Source organism: Ochlerotatus camptorhynchus, unplaced genomic scaffold, assembly GCF_037179485.1.
Source record: "Ochlerotatus camptorhynchus isolate MF236.1 unplaced genomic scaffold, CSIRO-AGI_Acam_v1.1 ptg000443l, whole genome shotgun sequence".
In the NCBI taxonomy this organism is placed as follows: domain Eukaryota; kingdom Metazoa; phylum Arthropoda; class Insecta; order Diptera; family Culicidae; genus Ochlerotatus; species Ochlerotatus camptorhynchus.
Window position 1 is genome coordinate 2,540,361 of NW_027040929.1, and position 24,024 is coordinate 2,564,384.

The 24,024-nt window shown below is 39.5% G+C and overlaps 1 protein-coding gene across 1 annotated transcript in view; it reads right to left on the bottom strand.

The window, feature by feature from the left end:
* Positions 1–1,627: 1,627 nt before the first annotated feature.
* Positions 1,628–24,024, bottom strand: part of LOC135711808 (myosin-G heavy chain) — a 338,190-nt gene continuing 315,793 nt past the window's right edge. Inside the window, exon 4 of the mRNA XM_065234763.1 lies at positions 1,628–1,677. Within this exon, the coding sequence (XP_065090835.1) occupies positions 1,628–1,677 (50 nt within the window). The remainder of the gene's footprint in view (positions 1,678–24,024) is intronic.

The window sequence follows — 24,024 nt, forward strand, 5'->3', positions numbered from 1 at the left end:
ATCAGCTGCAGGATTCTACCGTGAGAGTTTCAACTGGTTCAGTGGAGGGAATTGAATGGAATGGAATGAGCAAAGGGTTGAGGTTTGGAATAGCATATGTTTAAAAGTAGTTTTGTATTATATTAAGTTATGTTTTGAACCTTTTTGGTAAAGTGGATTGAATTGCATTTGTGGTGTGAACAACGAAGAAACCGATTGTAGAAATTTATAAGAGAAAACTCTTACTCTACAAGTATACAAGTAAATAAATAAATAAATAAATAAATAATGGATATTTTTGGTTGCTATTGAAAATTTAGTCGTTTGCTGAATTTAAGTATGGGCCCAAATTAGGGACACTTAGGCCGACATTACCTGCATTTCCCCTATTTTTAAAACAATAGGGTAAAAGCGAGCTTACTTCCCGTGATCAGAGCTGTTATGCCTCAGAACATCCCGGCGGCGCCGACTGGGATTGAACCCAGGCCTGCTGGGGTGAGAGGTAATCACGCTTACCACTACACCACCGCCTCCCCTTGAATGGAATGCTTGTCAGAAAACCATAGAAACGAAATGCTGTGAGACTTTATCTCAAAATAACTATTTTGTTAGGAAGAAAACCGTTCGTCTTAGATTTTGGAATAACCTTCCTCTACTACTTAAACGTATTTTCAAAAATGGTCCGTCTGATATAAAATCTTAATCTCATGCAATAATTATCTCAATCGTCGCTTCTACTCGAGCATCCCTCCGACACTTGCACTGGCTCGTACTTTGGTAAAAAGCTCACACAATTCCGGTTGGCGAGTACCGGCTCGTGCATGGAAGCGTGTGGCGGTTGGTTGGCGTGAAGGCGAGTGTCGGAAGGGAAATTATTCATTTTCACGACCCATTTCGCATCAGTGAATCAACTTGTACATACTACTCCATATTTCCCTCCCGGACGATGATGGTGATGCCACACCGCATGTACACATTCACTGATACGGGAGGATGACGCTTCTGCTTCCGCAAATGGCACATGGAAGAAAATCACTCCTCCCCTTCTCCCTCTGCATCGTCCTCTTCACTTATGTTTGTATGCATGCAGAAAACAAGAATGGAAACACCATCTGTTTGGTTATAATTTTTAATAACGAGTGTGTCGCAAATTTGACGGATTTCGGCAAAAGGGAAAATGAAGCGACCGTAAAGCTGACATGACGTACGTTACTTCTCATCCACCCGCGCGTGTCCTGCTTGCTATACGGCAATCACTTGCAGTTACCGGGCGGTGGATATGAATGAGATACATTTTTTTTTGTCATACATGAAGAGGAGGAGAATTGTAAGTTCTGTTCCGACATGGTTCGAATCTCCATCTCCGAATGTGTCCTAAACAAATATCAGAACCAGAAGGATGCTACTACACACCGTTGGTATATGCTAACTAACCTCTATGCTCTGTTCTCCCACCATCCATCGCGTCGGATCACACCTTAAATTTTTGGTTTAGAACTCTTCTGTCACTTGATCGTAGATATCGTACAAATACGACGATGGTCCTCCCGAGAGTGTGTTCGGATTTGTTTGAAGAGCAACCGAGTATGGAACGTAATCCTTGGTTTCTCCGGCTGTCATGTTTGTTTTCTACTTGCCCTGGTCGTTCTTACCCTCGCTGTTCCCTAAATAGATGGGATGTGGATACTTTGCACCTACCTGAAAACAGGACAACAGGAGAAAAATAATTCGATTAGACAGTTTACTTACCCCGGGTGGAATGTATTGTGAAATTGAAATTTATTTGATGCTGCTGTCAGGTTCGTACGCAGATTGGGGCAAACAAGGATCATTCTCTCAAAATATCACAAATAAAGCATTTAAAAAAAAAACAAAGGATGCTTACGGTATACAGTGAATTCTCCCTTATCCGACGCAAATCCAGTTCCCTTCGACCAATCTTCCCATACACATTTTCAAAATTATTCGACAATTGTGGATAGTTGACTGTACTACAAAAAGCTAGAGAAAAGCGCTAAAACAGAAACTTCAAAATCCAAATGACACACCCACAAAAAAGTGCCCCAGTTACCCACTTGATCCTTTTCAATTTCGAATTTTAATTCAACAATCGCATCGTTGAACCATATTTTTCCATCCGGAAGTGATGCTTCTAATTCAAAAACCCATTCCGACCGTGATGAGATGATGTGCATCTCGTCGTTTTGCTCTCTGTGTCCGTTTCCTCACAACATCCCCCCTCGGCTTCCCTTTGTGCACCCCCGAAATTCTAATTACACAATTGCGATTAGTTTTTCCAAGCCCGGTAAAGCGGATTAATCTGCACACTAAACCCCCGCCCGCAATTGCCATTTTTTGCGCTTCACGCTCTCCTTTCTCGATGTTTCTCACATCACATGCACTTTTTCCACCATAAACCGGTTTTGGCCGGACGGTGGTGTTAGTTTCGGTGCATATCATATAGCACGTCGGCTAAGCTGCGTGTGCTTTTCCATATTCAATGTCGACGGTTGTTGCTGTTCTAGCATCACGTCAAGTGCAGTGCTCAGAATTAGTTAAAAAAAATGTACCGAATAGTATGCATTCAAATGTTATGGTATCATCACTGTGTACCGCCGAAGCACCACCCGGGTGAAAAGGAAATATTTATGCAATTCGCTCCCAAACAAGCCCCCGGAGGCGAATATCCGTGTTTGGTGTCGCGAACGCAGGTCACTCTCCACTGGGACTATAATATGTCCATAGCTGCCTACTGGACTGGGTGGGTTAGTCCCACCCACAGCAACTGGTTCATACACCTGGCACGCACGCCCATTGGTTGTGTATATTTTAATACATCAATGCGCCAAAACAAACAGATTTGCTACGACCAACAGCGGAGGCGACAGGATGGATTTGTACCACGGTGGGAATGTTTTGAGATTGATTTTTGGTGAAGCCGTAAATCTGTGTTTTCAATTTAAATGGAATCATAAAAGGTGTTGTAAAGAAAATATAATCAATGAAGGATTCGATTGCAGGTGGCTAATTGATGGTGATGATGGATCGATATTGTCATGTTCGTTCTGGTTTGTTTTTCTTTTTTTTTTTATTACGATGTTAAAGCTTTTATTTTGATCAACATAAATCAGGCTTGCAAAACAAATTGGTTAACGCATCAAAATTCGAATTACAACTCAAACGTGAAATTTTTGTTGACCTACGTGAAGTAGGCTGTGTTTTCGTACGAACGTGACGTTTGTTTTCTCTGTCGTGTTTGAAAATTTGGAAAAATTGAAAATTCATATTATGCGTGATAGTTTGTCTTGTAATTGGAGCACATTCTTCGCGATTCGAAGTTCCAGTGATGACCTGTGATTATGTTTAAAGGAAATGGCGTTGTTCGATATTGTAATTTGGTGCTGATTCGGTCAACAAGTACCATAGATGAACTTGGACTCGCCACCAAAACCGGACTTCAAGATGTTATTTTTCAAGAGCAGCTCAATTCCTGACGCAATTGGCCAATCAACAGGAATGGTAGGTCATTAGACTGATGCAAAATTTGAAATTTTCGCTCCACAGAGCTCAAACGGTTCCAAATTGGGTCCTGCTTAGCCTCCCAAAATTTGAACTACTTTAGTAAGAAACTGACCATTTCAAGTTTATATGGGAATTACTATGGGAAAACTTATGTTTTTGTTTATCTTTATCGAACAATTCACCACATCACTGTGCTTTTAAAAATGATAACAGTGATTGTAGCAAATTTTCTCTGCTCCAATTTTGTTGAAAACCACTTTTCAATCAAATGCACGGAACAAAAGTTATTAATGATTCAAGTCACTGATGTCTTATGATTATGCTCATTCAACTGTTCAGCAGGCAACATTGGTGTTCCTGGTGAGAAGAATAGAGCACAAATATCATGGCTACTATGTCACACTGCAGAATACAGTGTTGCTAACAGAACAGCTGCACGCTATGTCTGAAGGCACTTTTTTGCAACATTAATGTACCTCAGTTTTTTCATCGCAGGAAGTTAGAATGGATCTTAACAATCAAATCAGTGATGGTTTTAAAATATTTCATCTTGGGTTTTTTGAGAAAAAGTATTTTGAAGTATACTTAGTCGTTTATGAAGGCGTGTATGGACCATTGACAATACAAAACTGTTACGGATCGAAACAAATACAGCTGCATATGATTTTTGGAGATTAAGGTAGTCAAAATACTTCGTTTCAATGGTATAGTAAGATTTCCTCTTCGGTACCGTAAGATGTCGTAACTTTGTCGTGAACTCATAATGTTTAAAATGATGAAATAATTTACAATGGAGAGAATAAACTAAATTTACTATAATTATTAGTTCCATATGTTTCATCCATTTTTATCAATGCTTACATAAATATCTAAAGAGAATGATTAAATACCACCGCTTTCATCAAGTTTTTGTCGTATCTGGAATTATTTTCCACTGCTTTATAGATACTCCATGTTTGGGAAAAATCATTATGAACAGCTTAGTTTGTTTTTTTTTTTCGTGAACCAGGCTAAGACTTTTCCTGTACTCTTGCAAAAATCTATAATGTGATATTTTACAATATTGAATTTTGGGGCTACCGGAAGGCATCCTTTCAAAACTACACGTTTATCAAGCACCTAAAATGGCGACCAGCGAATCCAAATTGCGCATGATGAGTCGCATTTGCAGCAGCCACAGAATTTGAAGCGTTATTGAGATCATTATTGGCCGCGTTGTCTTTCGTCATAGCTGATTTGAGACCGGGCTGGATAGTCTCATACGTTGAGGTAATTTTCAGCGTATGTAACATAATACAAATATAGTGTAAATCTATGTACATACTGACCTTATTAACACTCGGATTAAGATCTTTCTTAAAGCTAAGTAAATCTTCGTGAGAGATTTTTTACCATATTTACATCTCTTCGATGGACTTTCAGTAGGCCGATTTGACAGCACATATCACCCCTGCTGTCACCCTGCTCATGCCGTTGATCACATTTCATTAAGAAAGTGTGAAAGAGAAAGAGATATCGCAACAAATTCTCTCTATCATACCTGCTTCTAAGACATGGAGTGGGAGTTGTTCCACCAACGACCCGATGAGACAGCTTATTGAAGTTAAATTCATTCAAATTCATATCCCTCCATTTGGTTTTTCCTTGATTTCGTTGAACTTCGATGAAATTCTTCAATTTTTTCTGATGTTCTTAGATTTTTTTAAGTTCTCAGACCATCTATTGTGAGTCGTAAAACTTATCAGAAGGACATTGAACTCCCCTGAAGCTCACAAAACGTCCCTGAAGTTGGCAGAATTTTCCTGAGGTTTATAGAGCTTCTCTGAAGATCGAAGCACATCTTTGAAGTTTGAAGAATTTTCTTGAACTGAGATCAATGAGCTTCTCTGAAGGTTGTTAAACTTCTCTGATTCTTTTGAGGAACGTCTTTAACTTTTCTAAAATTCACTATAATTCCCTATAGTTCGCAGAATTTCCTAGAAAGTTGCTGAGCCTTCCTGAAAGTTTTCTTAGACAAAATATGGGAACTGCAATGAAACTCTAGCAATTCTGTCGTAGTTAAAGGTGAAGGCTACCTAAACTCACTGGGCAAGAGCAGCTAATATCATGTGAGTTTCATTCCTGTATTATCGGCATTATCTGTTAAATGATTTTCAAACAACTTCGGCATGGGTTACAAAAATCCAAACTAATTTTCTATTCCTTAGGGTTGTAAATGCCACCTTCGTCACCAGCTGAGTACGAGACACAAACATTTCAGATACCTACTAACTTTTTTATTGAACTCTGATAAAAATCTTTCAGCGAACGTCGCTACTAAAGTGGCGTGATATTTTTTTTTCTTTTGATAATCGCTTTTTGAAGCACAGCAAGCGAACTCTCTATTTTCTTCGAGAGATTCAAAAAACACTCGAAACAGGCAGAAAATCAATGCCTACTATGATTACGTGGCTGTCTTGGACTGTCCTGCTTGTTTATTTCTCTTTTACTCTTATGAGTGAAGAGACATTAAACAAGAAGTTGTTCTAGCAACAAATATTATTTAATTTTGCGCAAAGTTGACATAATCAAAACGCATCTTGCTTGAGAGTCAAAGAGAACTCTTTAATGCCATTTTGATTAATTCAACAACTTTTGAACCTGATTTAACTGCATTTGTTCAATTCGCAACAGTTTTGTATCGTCAAAAGTCCAATATACGCCTTCGTTATCGGCGTTGTAAACTTCAAAGCACCATTTCTCAAAAACCCTAGATGAAATATTTTCAAACCATCACAGAGTTGATTGTTAGGATCAATACTAACATCCTGTGAAGAAAAAACTGAGGTACATGAATGTTGCAAAAAAAGTGCCTTTAGACATAGCGTGAACTGCTTGATCATGCCATAAGATTATCAATCTCTTAAACAATTAATAACTATTAAGTTTGACATTTAGCTGAAAAACGATATTGGCCAAAGTGGTAGCTTAGAAAATTTCCCGTTAGAATAATTATAGAAATTTTCGAAAAAGCAATATGGAAAATGGGTAGAAGACAATGAACAAAAACTTTGGTTTTCCCATAGTAATTTCCATATAAACTTCGAATGATTTGTGCCAAGTCAGTTTCTTACCAAATAAGTTTAAATTTTGGGAGGCTCAGGACCTGATTTGAAGCCGTTTGAGCACTGTGGAGCGAAAATTTCAAATTTTGCATAAGTCTATAGGTCATTCATTTTGATCTCAGCGAGTGAACGTACATCGAGGGTGTCCAGGACCTAAAATATCTACCTCTAACTGCGTTGGCCCATACACAAAAATTGATTTTCACTTTGTTTCATTTTGGTAAACTACCTACAAGTATTGGTCAGCTTGAGAAAGCATCACAACTACTATTACAGCCATGTGAACTGTCAGTCTTCAGAGAAGAAAATAAACTCGAATATCGTCTAGGAATTCTACTGTTTTTCAACATACTCGGAAAAGTTTTTTGCTGTCTAAAATCAATTCCAGTAAAATGGGCAATAACAGTCAGGGTCAGTAGAGTGTGTTACAATTACCCATTGGGTAATTTTGGTATCAGTTTGGATAAACAGGAATGCTTGTATAGTATTTGATCTTCTTAAAACACGTTTCAAACTTTGATAAACGATTCAAAAAAAGTTCCATCGAGTTCCACCCCAAACTTTTCATAGAATTGTTAGTAAAAGTGTCCTTTACAAGACCATGCAACTCTACCAGATTTTAACCTTTTGTAGGACAGCACCATTTGCTTTTAAATCAGAAGATTTTTGAAAAATGGGTCACATGTGAAGAAAGCAAAAGAACGCCTAGTGTTTTCTCACATAACATATGTGGAACTCGATCATCAAAAATCGACCCCATTTCAGTGATTTCAAGTGGTATAGAAGGACATCGATTTGTCCAATTGATTATACCAGCTGTAAAATGAGAAAGGGGATCAAGGGGCTTTTTTTTAAGTAGTTCGTTTATTTACTAGGCTCAGTCGTGTGTGATACTTTGCGGTTCCAAAATCAGTAATTTTTGATTTACATTTTAAATAGCAGTATTTCTAGGTTAGTATTGGGTACCAATTACTCGTGGCGGGCTCGTTATTGAGGATAATAAGGCTGGGACACAATAGCGGGAAATTGTTTGGAAAGGAGCGGATAGTCACATCAAACTCTAACATCAGACAAACAAAGGAATTCGTAGATCGCTTGCATGTAGGGAAGATCACGTGTTCCCAATACATCTCTTACTTCACGGAAGGGTTGTCTACCCCATTTAAGTGATTTCAAGTGGTATAGAAGGACATCGATCTGTCCAATTGATTATACCAGCTGTAAAATGAGAAAGGGGATCAAGGGGCTTGTCAATTCTTTTGAATGATTCTACCACAGACAAACATAAAGGGTGATACGGTCAAAATTTGGTCAAGGGAAAACGCGTATAAATCGGTGAAATCGTTTATTTAAAAAATCAAATTAAATTTCTTTTTCAAGCTCAATTAGTATAAAATTCAGGAAAAATATTCAGTTAGGCTTCCGCTTTTCCAAATCCGAATTGCCGGGCCTTACGCTTGACCCCTGCCATCAAATTTTGTACAGCCACCTTGTCCACCTTCTTCGCCGCAGAAAGCCAGTTTGCCTTGAACTGCTGCTCGCCCTTAGCAGTTTTTTTGGTCTTCTTTAGGTTCCGCTTGACAATAGCCCAGTATTTCTCAATTGGGCGGAGCTCTGGCGTGTTGTGAGGGTTCTTGTCCTTGGGAACCACCTGCACGTTGTTGGCGGCGTACCACTCCATGGCCTTTTTACCGTAATGGCAAGATGCCAAATCCGGCCAAAACAGTACGGAACAACCGTGTTTCTTCAGGAAAGGCAGCAGACGTTTATTCAAACACTCTTTCACGTAAATTTCTTGGTTGACAGTCCCCAGAAGCTATGAAAATGCTGCTTTTCAAGCCACAGGTACAGATGGCTTGCCAAACCAGATATTTCTTTGCGAACTTTGACAGTTTCATGTGCTTGAAAACATCTGCTACCTTTCCCCTTCCTTTTGCCGTATAAAACTCGTGTCCCGGAAGCTGCTTGTAGTCGGCTTTGACGTAGGTTTCGTCGTCCATTACCACGCAGTCAAACTTCGTCAGCATCGTCGTGTACAGCCTCCGGGATCGCGCTTTGGCCGTCGTATTTTGTTTATCATCGCGATTTGGAGTCACTACCTTCTTGTAAGTCGATAGTCCGGCTCGTTTTTTGGCTCGATGCACGGTTGTAGACGATACACCCAGCTTATTTGCGGCATCTCGGAGAGGTTGGGGTTTCGCTTGAAACTACCGGCAACTCTCTTTGTCGTCTCAGCGGCTTCCGGTTTTCGATTTCCCCCCGATCCAGACTTCCTGGCTGTCGACAAACGTTACCCAAACACTTTAATTACATTTGTAACGGTTGATTTGGCAACTTTTAGCGATTTTGCCAACTTTGCGTGCGAGTAGCTCGGATTTTCGCGATGCGCGAGCAAAATTTTGATACGCTGCTCTTCTTGCTTGGACGGATTTTGACAACTGAAGAGTGAATTCCAAAATCAAAATAGGAGCAACATTCTACACACACACACCTTCAAAATGAGTGGTGTTCAGGTTTTTTAAATGCAAAATTGAAAGAAATACGTCAAGTTGATATTGACCAAATTTTGACCGTATCACCCTTTACATAACACATTGAATATTTCTAACTGTAAAACATCGTCGCTAAAACATTACCGCCATCTGTTGAGCACACTGTGGTGGGCAGTACGGCGTAATAGATGGAGGTAGTTTGTAAACGTCAAACGCAAGGGAATTGACTATGCGCGCCACAGGTGGCGATACTACCAACTACGATACTTTTAAATTGACCTTGCTTGTTCGATGAACAACTTGCGAGGGTTATGTATGTTTGTCTGTGATTCTACCGTGGTTTATAATTATGTGTGTTCCTAGGACTCCTGAACTCATGTCTTACTATTTCCTTAACCATTTATGAAAGTCTCGTTAATAAAGAAAACTAAACTAAACCTTAACCATTTATGTGCTTTATTTATAATTATAACGCATACTTTAACAAATTTATCACCTTGATTCACAAAGCAAAACTGTGAACTTAGAAGAAACATGTATGTAACATTTCCTTCTTTGAAAACTTTCTATTTTTTTTAACCAATTGCATCAAACTTTGATTTCATTAGGTTTCGTAGGAGGAAAAACATGACCACGTAAATTTGGAATTAAGTGTTCACATTTTGAAGTCTAGAGAGAAGCAGCAAAATTTGGAACCAGAGTCAGAAGTACCATTTGAAAAATATTCAGTGTTTTGAGCTGACTTTGCATCGTTTCATTTGTAAGAATTTTTTAAGCAGAACTATAAATAAAATCGAATGCCTGCAATATCCAAGATTTCCCTATGTTTCTCAGTTGCCGTCAACTCCAGTTACTTTTTAACAAAAAGCATGGTAAGGTTGATCCTTGTTGATTGAAATGGTAAAAGAGGAGCTACACACAATCATAACAAACTTTTTTTTTCGACCACTATGGCTAAAGTCCCAGGGTGAGACTCCTAGCTAGCTGCATCAAAGTTAAGCATTATTTACTAACGAAAATAGTCGTGTATATGCATCAACTCGATATTTCGTGATGTAATCATAAGTTGACTCACTAAAAGCACAATTAACAATATTTCAACATACCACGGGCAAAATGATAGTTTTACACCTATTCAACGAAATCCTCAAATATTCGAATTGTTTGCATTAAATTATGTTCAATTAACATAATTTCCGTCATGAATCCAGTGCAAACCAATAAGATGAAGAAATAATGCATCTGTAAATAATCAATATTACCGAATAACAACGCTCTTCATTGGCTTCTGACCGACTTGAAAATACTAGCTAAAAAATCCTTTGAAAAGCCCCTTGTCGAGCTAGTCGAAAAAAGAATGCCCATACGTCAAACTCCGTCAAGCATTTAGACAGCGGACGAACACCATCTCATTACGCATTACCGTGACTATTGACAATTCACCTCTTCGGTCACTCTGTAACTCTTCACTCCTATGATAAAATCCCATAAGTAAATATCAGTCTGTGCGTGAAACTTGGTGAACATTTCCTTACCCTTTCACTCCAATGAAAATCCCATATGATCTTTGCGTGAATAAACGGCGGCTTGCTGGAGGAATGAAGAGATAAGACAAAGTCCGCCATATTTCATGCACGGATTGTCAGATGCTTATGGGATTTTACCAGGAGTAAAGAGTTGCAGAGTCGCCGTCAACGCCAATGCTTACTTTCGTAAGGGCCAATGCTGCAAACGTAAACAATAACTTTTTGTGTGAATTTCTCGAAAATGAAAACTCCTTCAAGAAAACCAACACCATGATTGTGTAGAGAAAGAGTCCTCCTATCCGATAAAATTGGTGGCTCTGTTTGTTGATCTGGATCTGTCAGAGCGGAAGTACATTGTGCTTCGAGATGCTGTGAACGCCATTCATAAAGATTGTCTTGCAAGTCGGTATGCTTTAAAATAAACAAAGAACAGGATCATCCCCGAAGACCTTTCGGTTACAGATACATCTGCTATGGTAGATCTTCAAGATTTGCGTACCCTAGCAGTTAATGGCATCACTAAAGTAATACAGATAACTCACCCCACCAAAGCAAGATTAGTTTGTAAGTGGGAAATGGTTGGTAGTTCTGGTCACTGCATTTATAAACAAAAAAAAATCGGATTCAAATGCAACCGACGAATTCTTATTCCTAATTGCTGTGGTTCCTCTCAAACTAATTGATGCAGAAACAGAAAGAAGGAAAAAGCTTTAGAAGCTACCCATAAAATTATCAGGACAAATCGACTAAACCACACAAAGAAAACATCCAGAATCAATACCAACGAAGACTTGATGAGATCATTGCTGGTGAATTTGGACCCTTTTGTTTCTCTTAATCGAAACACATTTTCATCTAAACATCGCGAAGATGACGCAGCTGTTTCATATTACATAAAACATGCCGAAACAGGAGAAGAGTAAATTGAGCTTTTGGAGAACGTAATTTTAAACATTGAAAAGACAAGGCTGGAATCGGAAGAAAGCAATCGAAGTAGAAAATAAAAGAAAGCTGTATTGAAGATTTTCCCTAACATTGATACTAATTGAATTTTTATGTTTTTCTTGTGTTATTTTGTAAAATAATAGCCAAATTTTGTATGGTTATAAATTCAAATTACGCAAAAATTCGAAATAACAACCTTTTCTAGTAATTTTTGGTTAACCGGGAAATGAGACACTTTAACAATTACATAGAAAATGGAAGAGGCAATCAATTTCATATCTAACCTTTTTATTGGATAGCACAATAATTATTTTGAATTAATAAAATGAAATTTGGCATATCTGACATTTATGCGATAACTTACTGCACATGTGTCATTAATGCAAATTGTAGCTCTGAACCTCAAGAGTAACGTTTTCCATAACACCGATGGGGTAAAATTACGATAACTTCATCTTTTTGTTTTTGTCCCGCTACGCCATACATACACGATCATGTTGCCGAGGAAGGACTTCATTCTAGTGTTTCAAGTGCCAGAAGCTACACACTACGAAAAAGTCATGCAAATTTCGGTTCCCTGAGACCAACACATGTAAGCGGCCCTTTTGACTATTAACCTAACTCGGAGCTTTTGGTACGAAATGCATCGCTGTTTAAATATGTTTATTGAAACTCGAATCACATTACAGAATCCTCATTGCGGCAAATGCAACGTTAGGCCTTGCCGTATTGATGTTTGTATCATATTTCAAATTGATCAGATCAATGTTGACAAGAAAAATGATTAGATATTATCTACTTCTTCTTCTTATTCACATTTTCAAGCTTATTGCTTAGCGCATATTAGGTTATTGCGTGCTCTCAACTTAGTGTTCTAAATGCACTTCCACAGTTATTAATTGAGAGCTTTCGATGCCAATACCAATGCATGAATTTGTATATTGTGTGGCAAGCACAATGATATTCTATGCCCAGGGAAGTCGAGAAAACTTCCAAGCCGAAAGATTCCCTCGACCGGATCGGGAATCGAACCCGCCGCCTCCGGCTTGGTAATACCGTGCCTTTACTGACTAGGCTATGAGGCCCCTTAGGTCTTATCTTACCTAATCTTTTTCCAGGATGCTTTCTCGTACTGGGTGCGTTTCTAAGAGATTAGATTAGATTAGACTAGAATCGTGAAATTAGTGCTGACTGACGCCAGCCGAAAATGATGCGTGAAGATCACTCAAAAACTACATCACTTTATCAACCGATATCGGCATATGCCTGTGGTATATAATTTGTGCCCGATGGCCTCACTTGGTTCTCGAATATTTACTGAGCTCCAGTATTGTAAATGTCATCAGAAGCCGATTTCAACAGACATTAGAGAACGTACGTGAGGTGAGTCGGTAATACACTATGAAGAGGTGGAAATGATATCTGTAAGCAATCACGGGATTGGAAACCGGCAGGACTTTGCAACGGAGGCAGACCCAGGCGTCCATGGCAATCACAGTGATTCAGGATGAGGATTTAACAAGACAAATCTTGAAAGAGCTGGAAATAGGGCGTAACAGCTTTTGTAAACAATGACTTCTCTCGATTATTTCTCGAAATCAAGGCACGCTCACGCAAACCAAAATAACCAACGGGAAGGGGAAGACTCCTACCCGATAATAACGTTGATTTGAGTAAGTGAGTCTTGGCTTTCTAGAAATCATCGAGAGAAGTACTTGCTTACAAAAGCTGTTACGCCCTAATTCCAGCTCTATCTAGAAATGATCTGGTTATTGAGTCTTAAATTTTAGTCATTTGGTAAGCATATTATTTTTTTATTCAAAAGTTCCTTTATTAAACACTTTTTTAATTAGGCTTTGATTTGAAGTCAATTTAATTGGGGTTGTCCTCAAATGAATGCCAACAAGTTTGAGACCCTCTAAAAAGTAAAATGTGCTATACAAAAATAAGGATTGTGTCCCAAGCACGACCGCATAACTGACATAGGACTACGAGATGGTTTTTTGCTGTATAATTTAATGAATAATTACTAAATAATTGATTTATAAATATTACTCTAAAATAAACAAACATTCAATTCAAAGTCTTGAAATAAGGGGACATTCAATATTTTTAAGTGAATTCAATTTTCATCTTTCAAAATTCAGTTCCTATCCCATTCAAAATTTGATTCCAAACATGTACAACCAATTTTCAGGAACCGGAGTGAAAATCCAATATTTTAAATGCATTTCATAAAACAAACCGGTTTAAAATACGTCACACCATATAATAACATTTTAATATTGCAAAATTATGACAGATAAACTGAATCTCACTTTGTTTGTCCTTTATCTGTGTTCAAACAAAAATCTATCACAAAGTATATGTATATCGCTGTATTCCTTTACTTCCTTGGTAACAGAATTCTGAACTAAATTGTGCACCATACAATAAGTCTTGTGTATCTGAACAAAATGGTGAGTTGGCAACCTGGAAGGAGCGGAATACCTAGCCCTGGTTCTCACAACCCAGACAACCAGAAGTCGTATAACAATGTACAGACAGTATCGTAAATTGCTACAGTTTAAGTCAAAATCGCATATAAGAATGGCATACCTCGCATTATGTTTATGTTAAATCGTATCGAATGCAAATTTCCGACTTATATGCGATGACTCATTTTTCCGCCGTACTGTATCACAAATTAAATATTATTACATCGTAAGACTTTTCAAAATGAATTTGTTATTGCAGATTAAATCGTATATGATGTTAAATCAACTCGTTTAAAATTAAACGAAAATATGCACCTATATGGCCTCCACTTTTGTACGTATAAGCCATTTCTTTGCATTCTATACGACTTATTTGTTTGTATATATGTTTGTATATCACGAAAACGACTTTGAATATACGTGCATTCTGGTTGTCTGGGAAGTTCCTACTTCACGCCTCCCTGAGTCATATGATAGCAAAAGACTACCAGCAGAAACATGGACACAGCTAGGTGGCGTAGCCTGGGCAATGTTGTCAGTTCGACAATAGCAAAGTGAAGAGGTGCGACGTGAACACTGGCGTGATAACCATAGTACGGTGATAGAGGAAATGCTTCACGAAACCCGAGCGTCTGTTCACCATGGAGGTGCGGCTCAAAACGGCGTGTGTTCTCCATGTTAAGAGCGGCTGATCACCGGCCTAGTGCCAGCGTGGGACTCTAAACAGAGCTGTGCACGATGGTAGCCCGGCAAGGCAGGGAGTTGGGGCAGGCCCAACAAGCCGCCCTGGAAAAAAAAGTTGCAAATACTGAAGAAAGAAATACGACTTCTTCGGACAGCAGAGGACAACAATGCCTTAGCCTGATTGGTAAGTAAGTAAGTATCTGAACAACTTGGTCAAAGGTAGCAAGTCAGTTCGTACACTGGTGAAGACATCTTCAACTAAACTGGCCACTATACAATAGGACTGATAAATCTGATCAACTTTATCAAAAACAGCAACCATCTATCTAGCTGAGCTTTCAAGTTGAAAAATAATTATAAGTCAAATCGTAGAATTGTTGGGCCTAAGAACTGAGCTGTAGGCCGTGTTGACAGCAACCTTCTATCTAGTCGAGATGTCGACTTAAGCAAGCCATTATTATCGAATAGCACTAGCAGTAGTGATTTTTTCAAGGAAGATACGATAGGTCTTGTCATTCAGAACTGAAGACAGCAAACTACTATCTAGTCGTACTGTCAAGTAAAAGCAAGCAATAAGATGTCAAACTGCACACTAGCGTCACATTGAATGAGTGAATTCTGCACTGACCTGTTCATCATCCAATAGGTCTTATTCATCAGAACAACTTTGTCCAATACCCCGTTCACATTACAGCCTATATCACGTAATATAGGCTGTCTTGCAATGAGCACTCATACATATGATTTCCAGTGAAAACTAGATGTATGAGTTCTCATTACAAGACAGCGTATATCACGTGATATACGTTGTAATGTGAACGGGGTACAAGACCGCTACTTTCTATCTAGTCGAAGTCGCAAGTTAAAGCAATATGAAGTGAAATGGTATAATAGCAGTAAGTCTCCAAAGACTACGAGATGAACTAGCCAAAGAGCTAAAAATCTCGCTAATAAAGCTTTAAACAATTCCAACGCAGACACCTTCTATTTAGTCAAGCTGTCAAGTTAAGCAAATAATGTATTAGTGCCACCTGAACTCAACTGTTCTCCTTCCAATAGGCCTTATGCATCTGGACAGCTTTGATGAAGACCGCAACCTAGTGATGTCATGGTAAAATTGGAACTGGTTACTCATTGAGAATTAACCCAGTCTACACGGCCGGTGCTACCATGAGCTCAGGTTCAATTCCATAATGAGTGAAAACTTCGTTGCAAACGGAGGCAACCTTTTCATCTCCTAAGGAGTTTTTCCAAATTGAAATAGAGAATCGATAACCTCATTTTAATGTTGTTCGGTATATTTGACTGGTAGTTGCTCAAAAACCATTCCCCAGCAATAAAACATAAAAAATACATGTATACAGAATATCCAGAAAACAAAACGCAATACCATTAATTAAAGTAAACAATATTTGACTTACCTTCTGTGCAGTCAAAATTTTCAGAATGTTATTTGCAAACGAATTTTTACTCTGATGAACGCAAATCCAACGAACGTTTTGTACCATAACGCTCGAATGACAGTTAAAAAATGGCAATCATGGGTTGCTTTGGTATGCCAAAAACAAACACACAAAACATGGTGGGTGGTTAGAATGTTGTTAACATGCTTGGCATACACAGTTTTGCTCGCGAACTGCTCATTTGCTAATAACTTTGCACAGAGTTCACGAAACATAGTTCTGTTTTAAACAGTCGATAGAATAGAGTTTAATCTTCTTATCGATACGTAAAAAAGGAGATTCTAATTTTAGTAATAAAATGTATTTGATTTTGCGTTGCAAAAATGAGAAATGCTCGCTACACATCTCGGACTTTAAGTGTAAAAATTCATTGGTGTTGATTCAAATGATAAGATTTATCTACTCTTTGCATGTCTACAGTAAACTATGATCCTAATCTATAAATTACTTTAAAGAAAACTAAATTTCAACAACTGAGTGAAAAGTTATTAACAAATGAGCAGTTGGTGTGTACAACTGTGCATGCCAAGCATGGCTGTTAATAAAACATTGATCAGCTCACATGGATACAACGGGATACAAATGACTGCTAGATGAAATGATAGTATTTTCACTATAATTTCATCATATTGAGGAGCTGTCTGCCCCTTTTTGCCTCTTTGAAGTTTGTGGATGCTTGAAATTTGGCTATTTGTGAGCTGATATTGCCTATAATATTTTTTGTTTTGCAGATAGAACCTTTTTGTTTTGAGCAAACTTGTGTATTTTATTGAATATTAAAAAGTTGCAGAACATTATAGTCATCTAAAACAAATATTTTCGGAAATATTTACAAAAAACAGATTTTTGAGGCCCTTCTATAAAGAACGCTTCATAACTCAAAATCGCAAGCAGGTCTCTATCTGGCGTCTTCTTCAAAGTTTTTAGCTATGAAGCAACCAACAACTTAGCTTTATCAGGTCAAACTAAAAAGTTACATTTTGCAGCGCCACCTGTTGTGAAGTTTCAAACTAAAACTTTACTTCATTCAATGGGTCTTGTCATTTATAAAAACTCTTCTGAAGACACCCTATTGAAAAAAAAAACCACTGTAAAAGGTGCTAATGAAAAAAGTTCATGGATTTGGCCTTTTGCACCACTGTGCAATGGTTAAAAAATTATTTTCTAGACGAACGCGTCATTGGGACGGTACTAATGGATATTTTTGGTCGTTATTGAAAATTTAGTCGATTGCGGAATTTATGTATGGGCCCAAATTAGGGGGACAAAGGTCGACATTACATCCATTTCCCTTATATTTGCCGATTTCGTTGAGCTGAGCAGATTGATTAAATGACATCTAACCCTCCGGGCTTTGGACCACAATTAACAAATGAACGGCGAAATATTTGCTGTCTGAAATCTCGATATGCGGGCTAAGTAGGGTATATGACTCCAGACCTCGGTCTAATATGAAGCTTCAATTACATTTTATGTCGTAGGGGAAATAGATGTTATGTCGGCCTAAATTCCCCTAATTTGGGCCCATACTTAAATTCAGCAATCGACTAAATTTTCAATAGCGACCAAAAATATCCATTAGTACCGTCCCAATGACAAGAGTTAACGACGTTAGCTACCGGGACTTTGGCAAATTCCATCGACGGTGATGCCAGCATTAGCATAACAATTCAACACGGCAACAGCGACATCACGAGCGGTTAGCAGAAGTCGTCAACCTAGCAGTAGCAGTATCGAGTTGCTGAAAATGCAAAACCATCGTAGGTGAACTGTGGCATAATTGAATGGCAATAAATAAAGCTTAGTTGAGTAGCTGTTAAGTTAATTTGTATTTTTTTTAAAAGAACCTCCGATCGAACAAATCTTAACTCGCGTTCCTAGGTAAAATTGATAAATATCAGATTTTTATCGATTGGCCCTATCTAAGATCCATAGGCCAACATTAGAGCCATTTCCCCTATCTTATATAATAATTGCTGCAGGCGATATTTCACTGTCAACATGCAAGTTTAGATGTTCTTATTATATGGATATTAATTAGGCACGACTGAAAATTTAAAAACTCACTATTTTAACTTATAAACCTTCTAGGGTCATGAATGAGAGAAATGATGAGGAAGAAAGAGACAGTGTTTTCTTTCCAGGTGTTCCAGATAACAAAAATCACGTTGGTTTTGGAATAAAAATAAAAGCCAGATAGATGATCTCACGACCACACATATAACGAACTGTCAAGTGAAGTGATAGCAAGTCGAACATTGCATTAGCTTCTAAGTAATCATCTCCACGGCCATGTAAAAACGCTTACTGCTATTTTCAAGGCATAGCTCGATAAAAGAAGCTATTAAACATCAAGCCGTCTAGCTATCTTGTCATGTTTGCCGTATTAGATGGCAAACACGACAAGAACGGATTGTGTAGCCAAGTTATTAAGAAAGAGAAAGTCGACGAGGAGATTCGATCAATGTTACTTAGGACCAAAGGCATTATTCTGTTTCATTTTTTTTTTCGGAGGACCTACACGGAAAATTAATCTTACTCATATTTGAATTCCGTTCATTCAAATTCGCAATTATGATTAAATGTCGAGTACCTACGCTTTTGCGTATTTCAGTATTGAAATATGGGTCACTTTCATTTGCCGTGAGGTTTGCTTTGATGGCAGGATAGAATGCACGCTATTTCTAACGTTTGCATTTAAAAAAAATGGACAAAAATTGTCGATTTTTCATAGGTTTACCTTCATCCGCACTGACGAAACCACCCATGCAGCATCAATCATAGTAGCCCATGAGTCAGCAGACAAAATTTGACAGCTCTATCAGTCGAAATCTTACCGTGATGGCAAAAACAGTGAATCAACTCCGTTCAGAAGTGTGCGCGCTCAAAGAACGGCACCCCGCCGCGTCGAAAACGGACATCGTGTGGCACTTTGTGGACGCCGGATACGCCCATTCCGGCATCTACAACATCTTGACACAACAATCAGAGCATCGAAAGAAAGTCCGGTTCCGGACGGCCGACGACCCTGAGCGACAAGAAGCTCCAAAGGATGTTGAAGAGGAAGACCGAGGGAAAAGTGGCTACATCGCTGCGTGCACTTGGCCGGGAGGTCGGTGCAACCGGCCACACAGTGAAAAAGTACCTGGCGAACATGAACATACATGTCAGGAAGCGGAAGTCACGTCCACTGGTTTCGGAGCTGTAGGCAATGACGCAGTGGCAGCGGCTGAATAAGATGGTCAACTCGTTTTTCCCGGCGAATCGCGACGTGGTGGTGGTGATGGACGACGAGACCTATCTCACCCTGGATGGCAACGACTGGCAGGGCACTTCGTATTTTACTTCCCCCACGAAGGTAAAGTTTATTACACACACCAAGTTCCTCAAGAAGGTGCTGCTGTGGCTGAAAATCAGCGAGAAGGGGATGTCAAAGCCGTTCTTCTTTCGCTCTGGACTGGCCGTGAACGGAGAAATTTGTAGTACAAAATGCCTGCCGGAAGTTGTGTCGTTCATCAAGAAATACCATAACGGCGAAGACGCGGTGTTCTGGCCGGATCTGGCGTCGGTCCACTACTCGAAGCGATCGTTGGAGGAGATGGAGCGGCTGAATATCGATGTGGTACCCAAGTTGGCGAACCCACCCAACGTCCCCCAGCTGCGTCCCATCGAGAATTTCTGGGCCAACCTGAAGCGTAAGATCTACTCCAACAATTTTGTCGTGAAAACTGAGGAGGAATTGATAAATAAAACGAAAAAAAGAATTCAAAAACATGCCTACACGCTTGTTTTCGTCCGCCATAGCTAATGTTCCGGTTAACTGCCGGAAGGCCGCTCGCAAGGGCGTAGAATTTTTTTGCAAATAAGCTTAAATAATTACCTTCCATGGAAAATGTATCAAAAGAAATTATCTGTCTTAGCTTTTTTTTTTGTCACCATCCGAAAAGAGTCAATTTTTTTAATGCAAACATTAAACATCATAAGCGTCTAAAGTAGGGCTGCCCTAAATTGAAAAAATAAAGTTGGAACTGACAAGATGACAAATGAACAACATTGTTCGGATTCAGGTCGATTTTTTCCATTCGTCAAAAAAAATTTACCGTCACAAAGTGCAAGAATTTCTGGCAAAATAAATGTTACAAGGGTTCAGATATGATGTGATTCCAAATAGCTCTTCTTGTTTTATAAATAAATATTAATCGAACCTTCGTTTTTTTCAGATCAGCCAAATATTTAAAAAAAAATATATATATATATAATTCGTCCAAACCATTCGGCATGATGACATGGTTCACTATTCGTTATTACAATCTTTAAAGTAAATGTGATATTTAAATATTAGGATGAGGTAAATGCAAAGTTTAAATAAATATGTCTGAAGAACAACCATTGATTGGACAAAGAGCACAGTAAGCAGGCATATTATACGACAATGTGTATGTAAAATATAAAACTTCTAAACAGAGTAGATAATCAAATCGATTTTTTTAGTTTAAATTAAATTGATTTAATCAGTTTGATCGACTCTCAGACACACAGAAATGCAAATTCCGTAAATTCAACCCTGCCCGGGAAATCACAAACAGCATCCGTCGAAAACAGAGAGGGAGAGCATTTAAATGCTTATCCCGACACGAAATGTCAAAGACCACTCTCACAATCATCCACTGTCCGTCCGTGTAAATTGCCCATCTGTATGTGTATGTGCTCCGTCGAGTGTGCGTATGTCACAACAAACTCCGTCAGACACTACAAAAATCGTACGTTTTGACATTTGCACCCCCGAAAGGGATCCTAATGCTCCCTCTCTCTCTTTCATTTGCCCCAAGTGTCTCTTTCTCTCTTCGGACAAACAACCACATGCACACACTCACGAGACCCGCACGCAAATATTTACCCAATTGACTCTCCCGAGGTTGCCCCAAAAAAGAGTGCGCTGGAGAACGACATTCGAGACATGAAAACATTTCCATTTGGCCTACCTTCCGAGCTGTCAATTGCATAGTACATTTAATCCTGCAAGAAGAATGCCACCACCGAATGCTGCCCGTCTCTGGTCGAGGTGGAGGGATGTTGTGGATCGGCGATAATTCCCAGAAGTCGATATTTGACCCCAATGGAGGGATGCCTGCTAGGGTAGGGGGTTCGGTAAACTGTTAATTGCTTCACTCACTGGGAAATTATTTCGAGAACACTTTTTCCGCACAATCTCCAACCTGGAGTAAGTTTTTCAACACTATCGAATATAGACGGCTGCTGTTCGGCAGACCGGAAATGTTCAATGTTTGTGTTTCTTTTGCTTATCTCGTGCCGTAGTGGTGGGCGAGACCGTGGGAATTTTTCCGTATTTTCCCACGGTTGATTCACACGTTTGTTGTGATGAGGAGGGGTGTGATGTTATTTATCAAGAATCACACTACCGAATCACCAAGTTGAGTTTTCAAAATTATCAAAGCTTGTATCAATAGTCGGGGAATAAATATTTATAAACTTCCTGCTTGCCATCACTTGCACTCTCCGGAGAAATTCTAATTTCACACTTCACACAGCGCCCAAGAGTTCAAAACAGAGAGGCTCGACGGCTTCGACGTAGGATTTACACGAAAAACATCAATTAAACACTTTCACTTGAAGCATCCCGACGGCAGCAGAAGGCTTCTAATCTTCCTGCAAAGCACCGAAAAATTTTCCAGATATAATTCGCTTCCGCGACCCGTGTCAAATCACGAAAATCTGTCAAATCTCAGATCAATACCAAAACACACTCTCAAATCGTCAGCCCTTCGCGCTCGTACGGTCGCCCTACTACTACTGCTATGGAGAGGAGAGATGGGAGGTGGGTGGTGGAAGCAGCGGTGGGTGGTGTTATGTGCAACCGGCCAACCAACCGACCTACCGACCGACCGACGAAGCTTTCACACCGAAAACCGACGAAACAAAAATTCACACACACCCCGAGTAAAAAAAGGATCACAATTCTCACTTCGCTAGAACGCGAAACATCCAACCAACCAACCAACCAACTCCGGAGTAAGAGAACACACAGAGAATCATCAAACGGATGGACCCGAGAACCCGATAGGACCTGACACATCCGCTACGCTTTAGAATCGTCGATCGACTAATGTTTTCCCATTGCGTACTGGCTGGCAGACTGGTGGAAAATATTGCACATCGACCTCTACTCGCCCTCGCCGCCCCCAGTATCTGCTTCAGCCTCCCCACGATGCGATGGTCGAAGGCAGCAGCAACCACAGCTGTCGATGTGGGGAGCATCCTTGCGTGCTAGCGAAGAGAGTAGCTTTTGAGGCTCCACACGCTGCTCTCTCTCTCTAGGCTGTTGGGTTGCAAATTTTTCAACACCAACACAGCCGCAGCGTGCACCGGGGTGCGAGTCGAATCGGGTGCTGTTCCACTGTGTAGACAGATGCGGAAGCATCCTCTTCTCGTGCATCGTAACCAGCGTGGAAGGCCATGCGTCTCCATCAGCTAGAGCAGAGAGAAGCAGAGCAGAGTGGCCGATGATGGAGTGAGGAGAAGCATGGTGCAGTGCAATTTTGCAATGATTGTGTGCACATCGCGTCGTTCGTTGCTCGTGCTGAGATTGGGAATTTTTGCTGTGATGAGAACCGCCATCGTGTTGGAGAGGACGATAACAGAGAGTGCCGGGAGATTTGCTCAGGATTCAACTGGCTGTAGAGGAATGCTTGCAAATTTGGATGTCCTGAGAACTGATGTATCACTGAGGATAACATTTTATGGAAAGTAAAATCTAAAAAAATAAAAATCCAAAAATTTAAATCATACAAAATTAGCTGAATTCAGCGTTTTAACTCTATATTTAATTACAATATGGGTTAGAAAAAAACATCATCTACTTCTTGATCCTAACCACAAAACCAATGGCACAAGTTTTTCAAAAGTCGACCATAGATTACGAAGTAAGCTTGCATGAGGTATTCTGGTCTCTGACTATGAGCCATTTTAGCTTTTTGTGGAATGCAGCTCGTTTCACGAAAAATTAATATTATTACTATAAATTTGCCCATGAGCTTCAACAGAGATTCCTTGGCGATAATTTTGGCCACTTTTGTCCAGTCTTTTTCAAATTCTTCGATTGAATTCGCTGCATTAAAGTGCTTCCGTAGATATCCTTTGGAAGGGCCCAAAAAGCTTCATTTGACCGGGTCTCCGGACAATTCGGAGGATTCATGTATTTTGCCACGTATTGCACATTGTTTGCTTTGTACCAAGCATAATTTATCAGAAAGAGCTACACGAGATTTCCCAGCCATCAGCAGAATCGATACAGCCCCTGAAGCAGAAACAGTCCGAAAACAGACACATGCTCCGTACGCTCGGAGTGAAACATCGGAAAATCCATGAAGCTCCAAAGATGTGATCTGGTCCGTTAAAGCAAACCGAGGAATTCGTAGTTTCTGGAGATGCGGAATTTCATCACTTTGTCTCAATCAAGTTTTCGTTCCCACAGGCCTTGAATGAACAGCTTTACTATACCGATCACAGGGCCTGTCAAACAGACTGGCTGTCTGAGACAGCACTATTCGTTTGGTAAACTGATCACTATTTATCGACAAATTTGGGAATTTTGAAGAGGAATTCATCGGACGAAGGCTCCCAAAGTAACCCCAAATCTGCTTTGCTTCTCAAAGCTCTGTGGAAATCTCACACATAAGCTCTCTTGAATTTGACGACCATTTCCGAAATGTGAGACCTGCTGATTACATCATTAGCTGTAGTTGTTTGGTGGCCGTAATTGCTTCTTGGAGATGGTCGAAACTACTAATCAGATCATCCACATAAAATCCTTT